Below are 13593 nucleotides of genomic sequence, written 5' to 3' on the forward strand. Positions count from 1 at the left end.
AAGTATAAAATAAACGAAATAGAGGTTAAAATAAAGCCGCACAAAGATGGAAAATACACAGAGAATCTTGGTACTGTATACTATTATGCTCTCCTTGAATTGTTTGAATGCTGAGGAAGGAGCAACAGCTGCTAAAAGATATTTGTTTACAAATGCTGCTGAACTAATCCAAGAAAGATATCTTGAAAATACCTTGACTTTAGAATTTGGATCTAAGGATATGATACTTTGGAAAAGAGATTCTTCTTTTATTTTTACAGAAAATGAGACCCGTTGGATTGCTTCTATCCCAATATGGTATGATAGACCACGACCTCCTGAAAGGTTGCTGTGAACACCTTCAGAAAATTACTTCACCCAACTGATGACTGAGATGAACCTGGCACACAGGTTACACCATGAAAGATCTGATTAACAGCATCCCCATTCAGCAGGAAGCAGTTTGGAGAGAAATAACTGCGCCCATGTTCCCAAATATTGTTTATAAGGTTCTTTTACATTTAAAGGGGGATATGATATGGAGATGAGTAATTTGCATTGATATGGATTTTGCTTTAGTGATTTAAATTTAAGGTCAATTTTGTTATATGTATATGTATTTCTGATCTTGATTAAGGTATTATGATTTTGTAGTTCATTTAAAAATGTAATGTATATAGGTTGTTAATGGATAGTCATCAGTAATAGTCAAACTTGTAGTCATGTTAGATTTTCTAGATATATAGAGATATATTTTAGTTAGATAGGCATTCCTAATATCTTTCAAAGACTACAGAATATTCCACTTAAATGTTTTAATAACTTAAGGCTTTTCATGACAATGAGACATATCTGCTCCTGGCAGCACTAGCTACTTCAAGAGGAAAATGGGCATCGAAGAGGATCCTTATGGAGTTTGACAGCCATTTGGGCAAGAAACTGCTCTTGCCTGGACTTTTGCCGAAACTGGACACAAAGAACCCACAGAGAGAGGACTGCTGAACTTGCCTAAAGGTGAGATGATTCTTTGGGATTCCTGATTCATGAAAGAGTCCGCGAGACATTCTGCAGGACACAGCAGATACTGACTGAACTGACTTTGAAATTTCCTGCTTCATGGAAATGTCTGCTGGAAACTATGGGCCTGAAGGCCGAAGATGGATGCCCCAACGGTACAGAGGAACTTTGGGTGACTGTCCAGGCAGCGAGATGTCTCTTCATTTCTAGAATTTTGTAAGTTGCTTACTTCTTATTTACTTAGGTAATATTATATCCTTCTGGAGTCTTTGATGGAGTTGAAGAATGGATAGATAGTTAAAGTTTTCCTTTGTTATGATAAAAGATAAAATGGATATAAGTATTGTAACTAATTCTTACTTGATAACTATTTTGTTATATGTAATTTTACTATGTTAAAGTTAAAGCCTTTCTTTTATTGTTTAAACAGAAAAAGGGGAAATGATGTGGGAGAGTCTTCTGTTTGAGTTGATTTCATTAGCTAATAAAGAAACTGCCTGGCCCATTTGATAGACCGCCCCTTAGGTGGGTGGAGTAGACAGAACAGGAAGAGGAAGTGAGGTAGAAGGATCAGTCAGATGCTACGCCTCTCCTAAGTTAGGCAGACTGCCTTGCCTCTCCCCTCAGAGGAGATGTGATGAAGCCAGCAGCATCGGTAAGACACCGATCGTGGTGCTACACAGATTATTCAATATGGGTTAGTCAAGATGTGAGTAAGAGGCTGAAAATAATGGGCCAGGCGGTATTTAAATGAATACAATTTGTGTGTTGTTATTTCGGGTAAAGCTAGCCCGGCGATCAGGAGCCGGGCGGGAAGCGGCCCGCAGCCCATCACTACAAAGTTGAGCTGGATGTAGTAGTTTACTCCTTTAATCCCAACACTTAGAGGCGAAGTAAAGTGATCTCTAAATTTGATGTCAGCATGGTCTACACAGTGAGTTCCAGAAATCTGCATACACAAGACCACTATTTTACTTCTTTTCTGTGTATATTTGCGATCACGTAGTAGACTGGTCTTCCTCTTGTTTCGTTTTGCTTTCTGAGACAGACCTAGAACTAGAGTTCTTTCTGCCTCGGCCTTCCACTTCCCTTCTCCCTCAAGGACTACAGCATGTGTTACCACAGAAGGTGAGACTGCTTGATGAGTTCACTTACCACATACATATGCATAGATATTACTAGGTTTTTGCAAACTATCAATACATTTATATCGTGTGCAGGTACACACAAGTGTGTACATATGTCATAGTGAATGTGGAGGTCAGAAGACAATTTGCAGGAGTTGGTTCTCTTCCTCCTACAACATGGGTCCTGGGGATCAAACTCAGGTCGTCAGTCTTGGTACAGGCACCTTCATCTGCTGAGCTGTCTGCTGTATATTCTTTTGCTTTATTCATCATCCCTTAACAAGTGGTAGGTTTTCAAGAAAACTAATGGGCTGAGGAAAAAGGGGGGGAGGATAATTCTATTTTCCATTCAAGGAGATTACTAAAACTCCTAGAAAGGAGAGCTCCACACTTACTCTCACCAGTCTAGAAAATAAGCTGCAATCACCTTTCATTTCTGTTTCCACAGAAAGATCCATCCTGATCAGGGCTGCCCTCTTTGAAGCACCCCACAAAAACCAGAATATTACTACACTTGTAGCCACCCTGACAATATAGATAAGCTTTTCACAGTATAAATATACTTTTCACAGTGTTTTAAATGAAACTGTATGATCACATTCTCAATTTTTTCAAGCTATAATATATCCAGCTACATAGTGAGACTCTGTCACAAATAAATAAAAATCATGCCAATCTTTATTATTCTTGGAGGTCACATTAAAACAGACCCCTCCCTTACTGTTTTGGAGATAGGGTCTTACTAAGTAGCTCAATGGGCCTGGAACTCACTATATAGATCAGACTGGCCTCAAACTCACTGAGAGCCACTTGTTTCTGTCTCCCACAGGCCAGGATTAAAGGCACATGCAACACCAAGGGGTGGCCTAGAGTCTTGATCCTCTGAGTGTGGCGATTACAGGCTGAGATAATAAGAATGCATTACTATATCACGCCCTTATTTGTATTTTAGTCATGTTGAATGATGTATATTGAAGGTTTAATGTAAATCAGTTACTCAGATCTAAATTATGACTCTGAATCATAAATTCAACTTAATTAAAAGGTCTCACATGCTGTAGGAGTAAAGGACACTGGCCTCGGTCCTCCAGGATTTACTGGTGGGAGGGGTGGCATGATGGGAGGTGAGGATCTTGACTGTATCTTCACTTCCACAGGCGATCCAGGCATTGCTGGCACCCTTTTCTCACAACCAACTGCAAAGAATAAAAAAAAGGGGAGGTCAAAGCTCTCTATAAATAATAAATAGCAACAACAACTGGAAATGAACCTATTTCCCTAGAGGACTCAGAAGTTAAGATGATACTTATAACAAAGGGTAAAACATAGACTCCCTGGAGAGATGTTCATATCCTGACATCTAGCTCTGTAAATGCCGCTTTATTTGGGGAGAGAACCTTTTTTTTTTTTTAAATATTTTATTTATTTATTATGTATACAATATTCTGTCTGTGTGTATGCCTGCAGGCCAGAAGAGGGCACCAGACCCCATTACAGATGGTTGTGAGCCACCATGTGGTTGCTGGGAATTGAACTCAGGACCTTTGGAAGAGCAGGCACTGCTCTTAACCTCTGAGCCATCTCTCCAGCCCCCGAGAGAACCTTTTTTAAAAAAATCTAACTACATATTTACTTATTTGTTTGTTGGATGGTGTGAGTGTGTGACAAAGAAGTTCACAAGCATGCACACACGTGCCATGGTATGTGTGGCGGTCAGGACTTGCCAGAGTCAGTTCTCTCCTTTCTACAATGTGTCCAGGAGATCAAATTCAGGTTGTCAGGCTCAGCACTTTACACATATGTACTAGCTGAGCCACCTTGAAGACCTTGGAAACGACCTTTAAAAATGGGGGAGAAGGACGCTAGAGAGATGGCTCAGCAGTTAAGAGACTCTACCAGTGGGTTGGCTGCTCTTCGAGATGGTCTGGGTTCAATTCCAAGCACCCACATGGCAGCTAACAACTCTCTGTAACTCCAGTTCCAGAGGCCCCGACAGATATAAATGCTAGCAAAATACCAGTGCACATGAAGAAAAAAAAGTAAGGGGATCGGAGAGACGGCTCAGAGGTTACAGAGGACAGAGGTTCAGTTCCTAACTCACAGCCATCTCTAATACCAGTTTCAGACAATCTCAGAGCTTTTTCTGAATTCTCACACATGGAGGCAAAACACATAAGAAAAATCCAAAATATTATAACTATGTAAAACCTGGCACGGTGGCATACTGCCTGTGAATCCAGCACTGGGGAGGTAGAAACAGGAGGATCAGAAGCTCAAAGCCAGACTCTAGCTATAAAATATTCTGGGTTAAATAAGGCAAAACCATAACTCAAAAAACATTTAAAATGAACTATTTTTCACAAAAAAGAACCTATTAATACCTGGATAACAGGCTCACCTTTATCAAGCTATATGCCCCTTAGTAATTACGTTTTCCTTTTTTGTTTTGTTTTGTTTTACTTAAATACTATAGTAGCAACTGACTTCGATTTCAACTGCAAAGACCACAGAAAAGGTTTAAATGAGAAGGTAAAAAGGAAAGTTTTCTTGTAGAATCACAATTATAAAGATGACATATTCTGGCATGCTCAAGCAAACCACAAGGAACATCTTAGCATATTCACTACACTTTGTGATGGGAAAGATGTCCCCAAATACTATTCTATGTTCCAGTTTGCAGTGGCTTTATTTTGGAAAGGGATTTATCAATAAAAAGTATCAAGGAAGTCAAGCACCCATGTTACAAACCCCTAACAAAACCTACAGTATTTTGAGAAGTAAAGTTGCCCACTGTCCCTGGTCAGGGACTTTCTTTGTGAAGCTGATGGTCGTCCTATCTGATTAGAGGACTAATGAACTGCTGCGCTTGCCTTTTTCTTCCTGCCAGTGTTTTCTCAATGCCCTTCAGAGAACAGTTGACATGTTTCCAGCTCTTCCATCTGGGGCCCAGCTTTCTGGAGGGTGTGGAGGAGAAGAGGAGGAGACTGACAGTTGTCTCACACTGTTATGTTGTGTACAGTGTGCATCAACCTGGAGGGCGTCTTTCTCAGACCACCTGTCTTTACAGCAAGGGTGCCTAAGGCTGGAGGAGGGCTTAGCAGCCAAACAGATAACGTTAAAACATTCTGCACTTGTCCAGGGCTACAAAGATGGGTGAGCCCAACTCAGGAACAGTGAGCTGCATGTTCCACCTTCTGAAAACTCAGCTTAAAGAGCTAGTTCCAGGACAGGCTCCAAAGCCACAGAGAAACCCTGTCTCGAAAAATTAAAAAAAAAAAAAAAAAAAAAAAGAACAGTTCACAGGCCACGTTACTCACTTCCTGTTTCCTCTACTGTCCACGACCCAGCACGGTTACAGTCCACGACCCAGCACGGTTACAGTCCACGACCCAGCACGGTTACAGTCCACGACTCAGCACGGTTACAGTCCACGACCCAGCACGGTTACTGTCCACGACCCAGCACAGTTACTGTCCACGACCCAGCACGGTTACTGTCCACGACCCAGCACGGTTACTGTCCACGACCCAGCACGGTTACTGTCCTTCCTAGCTTCAAATAGCGATGAAGATAAGGAAAGTGAAAGGGCTGCTTTGATGTTGTCTTCTGTGGCTCATGGCCTACATAAAATTTAGCAAATAATTTCATCTTTCTAGGCCTTGTTTTTCAACACAAGCAAATGAAAAAGAATAAAAACCACGTAAAAGGAAAGCTATGAAAATCAAAGACAGGGCTAGAGAGATGGCTCAGAGGTTAAGCAACGTTAGCTGCTCTTTCAGGACCTGGGTTTGAATTCCCAGCATCCAGGGATCCAATGAACTCTTCTGGCCTCCACAGGTATCAAGCAAATATGTGGTGCACCAATGTACATACAAGCAAAACCTATACATATACAATAAAAATGAATAGAGGCTGGAAAGCTGGCTGTACAGTTACAAGCACAATACTTGGTATTGGCATAAGAACAGACAGGAGGACTAATGGAACCGAATAGAAGACTCGGATAGCAATCCACACATCTTCGAACACCTGATCTTTGATAAAAAAGTAAAAAATATAAAATGGAAAAAAGAAAGCATATTTAACAAGTGGTACTGGCATAATTGGATAGCAACATGTAGAAAAATGTAGATAGACCCATATCTATCACCATGCACAAAACTCAAGTCCAAATGAATCAAAGACCTCAACATAGAGAAAGTTGGAAGTACACTTGAACACATTGGCACAAGGAACTACTTCCTAAATATAACTCCAGCAGCACAGACACTGAGAGAAACAATTAATAAATGGGACCTCCTGAAACTGAAAAGCTTCTGTAAAGAAAAAAACACAAACAACAAGACAAAACGACAGCCTACAGAATGGGAAAAGATCTTTACTAACCCCACATCAGACAGAGGTCTGATCTCCAAAAAATAACGACAGCTTGAATTTTGCAGGAAAATGGATGGAGCTAGAAAGCATTATTTTTTTGAGTGAAGTAACCCAGATACAGAAAGACAATTATCACATGTACTCACTCATAGGTGGTTTTTAAACATAAAGCAAAGAAAGCCAGCCTACAAACCACAACCCAAGAGAATTTAGACAACAATGAGGACACTAAGAGAGACTTACATAGATCTAATCTACATGGGAAGTAGAAAGTAGAAAAAGACAAGATTTCCTGAGTAAATTGGGAGCATGGGACCTTGGGGAAGGATTAAAGGGGGAGGGGAGAGACAGGGAGGGGAGCAGAGAAAAATGTAGAGCTCAATAAATATCAATAAAATAAAGAAAAGCACAATACTTGTTGCTTTTTCAGGGAACCAGGGTTTGGTTCCAGCACCTACACGATGGTTCACAACCATCCAAAACTGCACTTCCAAGGGATATGACACCCTCTTCTGAACTCTGTGGACACAAGGCATGCAATATATACACATACATGCAAGCAAACATAATACACACTAAATAATAAATTACTCTAAAAAACAAATGGGGAGACCCTGTCTAAAGAAGGAAGGAAGGAAATCTAAAACAAAGGAAAAGAAAACATCACTGTTTCTGATGGCGGTGATGAGCCTGTGAGGCAAGATGGCCATGTGAGAGTTCCATGTTGTGACAGACAGCAACTCCTGAGAAAGCATGACAACAGGAGTAGAATGAGAGGGTGAATTAAAAAGTACTTAAAATTAGAATATAGAGAATTTGATAATTGATAAGATGATTGGGGGGTTAATGTACATCAAGGTGGAATTATTGACCAAGATAGAAAATACTAGTAATAAAGTATATTTGAGGAGAGAAATTATGTATTCAGTATGGGACTTTTTTTTCTTTTTTGTCCAGGGACTCATTCTGTAGATCAAACTGGCCTCGAACTCACAGAGATCCACTCTACCTTCTGAGTGCTGAGATTAAAAGTGTGCACCACTCTGCCTGTAGGATATTAAATTTTTATGCTCACTCTAAACCAATATGCTCCCAGTAGATAGTTCAATTCAGAAATTTGGAAATAAAAGAACACTTCAGCTTAGAACTGGAAGTTACTAGCATCAAGGATATAAAAGAAATTACTAATTTTTTAAAAAATTTATTATTACTTTATTTTTACACTTATGTATGTATAGGTATATGCTCCTCTGCCCATAGAGGCCTTAGAACCAGAATGACAGGCAGTTGTGAGTGGCTTGATGTGGGTGCTGTGAGCTGTGATTGTCTGCAACAGCATTATGCACTCTTAACCTTATTGAGCCATGTCTCCAGGCCCAACTGAATTTTAATTAATTAAGTTTTATTTTATTTTATTTTTGAGAGAGCATCCTGTGGGTTCCCGGCTGGCCTGGAACATATTATCTAACAGGAAGCCTTCAACTTGATCCTCCTGAGTTAAACACGCTGGCCTGAGTGCTGACAGAAAAAGGTGTGTACCGTTACACCCAGCTTCTTCTGTTTTTGTTCTGTTTTGTTTTTTTCCTGCTTTTACTTTATGCTCAATGAAAAATAGATGGTATTATATACTAAGTACCCTTTTTCAAGCCACTAACCTATTCCTTTGTATATGTCACAAAGCCAAAGATGAAAAAATATGTTCACAAATGTCCCGATTCCAGATTTCATCATTTTGCAAGTTCTGCAATCTATGTATAACTGTCCCATGGAAAACTTGGCTTTACACTTCTTTGCTGTCATTTGCAGCTCCTAATTCTGGAGATTCACATTTAACCACCTCTAGCCAAGTCTTCAATCTAAACCAGTGGTTCTCAACTTGTAAGCTATGATCCATTTCAGGGTCTTGCATATCAGATATTTACATTACCATTCACTACAGTAGCAAGACCACAGTTATGAAGCAGTAATGAAATAATTTTATGGTTGAGGTCACCACAACATGAAGAACTGTAAAGGGAAGCTTGAGAACCACTGGTCTAAAGCAAAGCCCTTTAAGACAGCCAACTCACAAGGAAAGGATGAGTAAGACAGAAAAGGGAGAGGGAAAGGGGGGATGTGGAGGCTGGGAGATGGTTCAGAAGTTAAGAATGCTTGCTGGATTTTTTTTTAAGAGGTACCAGGTTCAATTCCCAGCACTCGCATGGTGGCTAACAATTCTCTCTAACTCTAGTGCAGGGGATGATACCCTTTTAGCTTCCTCAGATAACAGGTACAATCAAAGTGCCCACACAGACATGTAGGTAAAATACTCATACACAGAAAATTTCTTTTTTTATTATTTAGGAAAGGAAAGAAAGGCCAGGTGTGGTGGTGCAGGACTTTAATCCCACCCAACACTTGGTGAGTGTGAGGCCAGCCTCGTCTACAGAGTGAGTTCCAGGATAGCCAGAGCTACACAGAGAAACTCTATCTAAACAAACAAAGAAGGTCTTCTGGGGCCTTCTCTGTAATTTCAGCCAGCCAGCGTTTCCTGTGTTTTTACATGGTTTTCTCAGGTACCTAAAAACAATTTCCATTACAGTGTAGACAGACTGACCTGGGATAGGAGTCTGAGCTTTGGATTAAAGGCTGTCAACTGATGGTAAGTATACAGATTAATTTTTAAAGCTTGAGAGCAGGTATTCTGGATGGAGTGAGCAAATCAGTCTGAGGACTGAGCTTCAGGATTACAAATTTAAGACGACAAAGAAGATATTAAAGAAGTACATGAAAAACAGCAGCCAGGGACATATATGGGGAAGGGGAGGGAAGGAACATATGGAAACCAAGCTAACAGGATCGTTTGCTGGCCTAAAAGCACTGGAAATGTAAACAATAGAACGCACCACTACAACTTATGCCATCTGTTTACATTATTCTAAGGACCAGACATATTAGTAATAAATACCTTCTTAAAATTTCTGTGCAATCCTTCTAGCCATCTGGTGGAGGAGACATTCTTTCTGGCCTTGGGTTTTTCTAGAAAAGTGGAGGTGGACCAGAGCTTACTGGTTGCTCTTCCAGAATTCCTGAGTTCAGTTCCCAGCACTGACATGACAGATCACAACAGTCCATGAGATCCAAGGGTCTCTTCTACTGTGAAGATGTACATGCAGATAAATAAATCTTTTTTTAAAAAAAAAAATCTTAGTTTAGAAGTAGGCAGATCACTCTGAGTTCCAGGACAGCCAGGAATACATAGTAAGACTGTCTGAATATACACGAACACCCCTCACTGTGTGTGTGTGTGTGTGTGTGTGTGTGTGTGTGTGTGTGTGTGTGTGTGTAGGTCAGAGGAGAACACAGGGAATCCATTTTCTCTTTCTACCAGGTGGGTTCCAGGAATTGAACTCAGACTATTAGGCTTAATACACAGCAGTTTTTAACCTGCTGAGCAATCTTTCCAGCTCTAAAGTACCTTTTAAAACTTATTTACTTTAAAAAATTTTATTTAATTTGTGTCTATATACGTGTGTGTGAGCGTGCATGCATACATCTAGATGTTCACATGAGGAAGCCAAGGGGGCATCCAAAATCCTTTATTTTATTCCTTCGGGACAGGGCGTCCCACTGAACCTAGAATCAGGCTAGTGGCTAGAAACCACACACAGTGATCTTCCTGTCTCTATTTCCCCACACTCCTAACTATTACACATTTACTTGTTGCTCTTCCAGAGGTCCTGAGTTCAATTTCCAGCACTCACACTTTGGAAGAATTACAAGTGAGTGTGGCCACACCCAGGTTTCCCCATTGGTGCTGAGATAGAGATCCCAAAAAGTCCCCATGCTTCAGCAGCAAGCATCCTTACCCACTCAGACATTCTGCAGGTGTGGTGATGAAGACCTACACCTGTGGTGATATTTTGTTGTGCTTTACTAAATAAAGCATGCCTGGAGATCAGAGGGTGGAACTACCCACATCAGCCAGCCACACAAGCCAGGCAGTGGTGGTACACACCGTTAATCCCAGCACTTGGGAGGACGAAGCAAAAAAGATCAGGAGTTCAAGGCAACCCTGGGCTACACAAGATTGAATCAGTCTAAAAGAGAAACAGAGCAAGGCGGTAATGGCTCACACCCTTAATACTGCACTACGGAGGTAAAGATGAGAAGTGGTGTGGCTGGGGAAGAGAGGAATATAAGGCAGGAAGAGACAGACCACCCTATTGGGTCTGAGGATCTTGTAAAGGGAAGAGAGGAACATAAGGCAGGAAGAGACAGACCACCCTATTGGGTCTGAGGATCTTGTAAAGGGAAGAGAGGAACATAAGGCAGGAAGAGACAGACCACCCTATTGGGTCTGAGGATCTTGTAAAGGGAAGAGAGGAACATAAGGCAGGAAGAGACAGACCACCCTATTGGGTCTGAGATCTTGTAAAGGGAAGAGAGGAACATAAGGCAGGAAGAGACAGACTACCCTATTGGGTCTGAGGATCTTGTAAAGGGAAGAACTAGAGGCTGGCTGCTCTGCTTCTCTAATCTTTCAGCTTTTACCCCCAATATCTGACTCCAGGTTTTTATTATTAAGACCAATTAAATTAGTGCTTGTTAGTTAAACAGTAAAAACAGGAGTTCAAGAGCATCCTTGTCTAAGTTGAGAGTTGAAAGCCATCGTGGTCTACAATGAGACCTTGTCTAAAACTCTACCCCACATGTGCCAAAGCATTTAAAAAAAAAAAAAAAAAGCACAGGAACAAGGAAGGGAAAAATGTACTTTTTAACAATTAAAAACATGAAAGAGACTACACACAAATCTTACTCTACACCTTAACATGGACAAGCACAATAGTAATAGTAATTTTAGGCCAGATAAAAGAGTTAATTTACCGCCGGGTGGTGGCGCAAACCTTTCATTCCAGCACTCGAGAGGCAGAGACAGGCAGATCTCTTTGAGTAAGAGCCTGGTTTACAGAGTAAGTTCCAGGACAGTCAAGACTGTTAAACAGAAACTCTATCTTGAAAAACCAAGAGTTCATTTACAACTTGGGATATTGCTCAGTAGAAACCTCATCTAACATACACAAAAGTACACACATATACTGCCCCCTATCTCCAGGATTTAGAAGGAAGCAAGAAAATTAGAAGTTCAAAGTCCTCAACTACAATGGGTATTTGAGCTAATAATCTGGACTACATGAGATGAAAACCATGAAAATTTCCTTTTTTCCTCAATTTAAAAGTACCTCTTAGCCAAACCAGAATAATAATATGAGTAAAAGGTTTATTGGTTGCCAAGATGAAAGGGATAGTGTCACCTGGGCTAGGAGGGTTGAGGACTCCGGGTTTAAGGTCACTCTTTCAGAGCAGACAAGGCTCCTGTGGAAGATCTGATCTGGAATATGGAAGATGTGCCTGAAGCCTGATTTTAATGCTTGCTGATTAGCTACAACAGAACCTGAGAAGCCATTCCAGTGAGCAGGCGTTTAAAGTTAACAGATGACAAACTGTTGTTTGACTATTCACACACAGAACTGTTAGCTAGTGCTTAGGTAAGAATGTGGTGACAGTCATTATGTCACTGAATGCGGAGGATAGGAAACTAAAGGGTTTCTTCCAGTAATCATTTTAATATTTAAAGACATGTTGTAATCAGCCTGCCAACATCAAAGCCTGTTGATAACCTTAATGCAAGTAAAAGCAGCAGCAACACAGCTAACCTGATAATGTAAATAGGTTAAAGTGAAATAGGGATTGCTGTATCCCAGTTCCAGCAAATGTTTATTTGGAATAACAGAGTCTACTCCAACTGTACACCATCTGTTTCAAGTCTCCATCAAGGTAATATTTTTCACATGAAGAGAAATGACAAATACCCTGCCTTCTTAGAGAGGCTACCTCTGCCACAGTCTAACTGATCTCAAGCTTTTAACATTATATAGTATTAGCATCCTGGCCGAACATTTATTACCACAGTCAGAGTCCAGATAAGTCCGAGACTGTCATGAAATAAGTTAGCTCTTATCTTCTTACTCATATATGATCCTCCTCACTTTGTTTGCGTGCAAGTGCATGCATGTCTGTCTGTCTGTCTGTCTGAGACAGAGCACTGTCAACTTTTCATAAATGGTTCTCCTAAGATGGAAACTCAGGTCTCTCTAGCTCCAGCCACTGACACAACTGTACTATGGTGTCTCTACAATCAACACATAACCTTCTGAAACAAAATACATCACAGTAAATGCTGACAGTCCAATTACAAAATATTTCACAAGACATCCCATATCCCTCCCCCACTGTGATAGCGTAGACATTGTCATGAACGGCAACTAGTCCCTAACTATTCTTCCTGCTTCATTCAGAACTGACCCCTTCCAATCTAGCTGATTTAAACTTTAAAATGGGTCCTATCAGAAATTAAAACTCTTAATGGTCTCTTCCTGTTCTTAACAACAAAACATCAACTCTTTACCTTGAGGGGAGATTGGACAAGGTTTCACTAAGTATCCCAGGATAGTCTTGAACTTACTATGTAACCCAGGCCTATCTGGAGCTTGCGCCAATCTGCCTTCCTCAGTCTCCAGAATGCTGGGATTAGAGTACTGTATCCATGGTCTTTTAAATAGGTCTCAAAGTTTGATCTAAAACTGCTAAACATTCTGGAGACCCTTTGTGGCAAAAAATGGGCAGGTGAGGAGAAAAAGAGAGAAAAAGATTTTCAAAATCATGTTAGGAACTCAATTGCCTTATTTATCTGAAAACAAGGTCTCACATGTAACAAGCTGACCCCTGAACTACTGTCTCCACTTGCTGAGTCCTGGGATTACGGGTGTTCTATCACTAACCAGCTACAGCTGTTTTTCTATCACTAACCAGCTACATAACACCTGGGGCAAATGACTATTTTCTCACTTATAAAATTATCTGTCACCTGACTGAAAGCCTCTAGAAAAGATATTTATATTACTCTAGTCATCCCCATTAATAGCATTGTTCACAACAGCTAAAACAGAAGCAGAAACAGGCATAGCAGCAAGTGTTTGCGAGGTAGAAGCTGGAAAATCAAGAGTTCAGGTCAGGCAGGCAGAGATGGTACAGTCCTTCTATTTCAGCACTC

General features: G+C 40.6%; 1 protein-coding gene and 1 pseudogene across 4 annotated transcripts in view; one reads left to right on the plus strand and one right to left on the minus strand.

Annotated features, from left to right (window-relative positions):
* Cbfa2t2 (CBFA2/RUNX1 partner transcriptional co-repressor 2) overlaps positions 1-13593 on the minus strand; it is a 115835-nt gene that overhangs the window by 48949 nt on the left and 53293 nt on the right. For 3 of the 4 annotated variants that reach the window (XM_038329952.1, XM_038329950.1, XM_038329949.1), the window contains exon 2: positions 3176-3319. In XM_038329952.1, coding sequence (XP_038185880.1) covers positions 3176-3319 — 144 coding nt within the window. Of the gene's footprint in view, positions 1-3175; positions 3320-9447; positions 9666-13593 lie in introns of all 4 variants that reach the window. The other variant, XM_038329951.1, reaches the window with a different exon arrangement.
* LOC119814262 overlaps positions 3970-13593 on the plus strand; it is a 60998-nt pseudogene continuing 51374 nt past the window's right edge.

Source organism: Arvicola amphibius, chromosome 5 (genome assembly GCF_903992535.2).
Source record: "Arvicola amphibius chromosome 5, mArvAmp1.2, whole genome shotgun sequence".
Lineage (NCBI taxonomy): Eukaryota > Metazoa > Chordata > Mammalia > Rodentia > Cricetidae > Arvicola > Arvicola amphibius.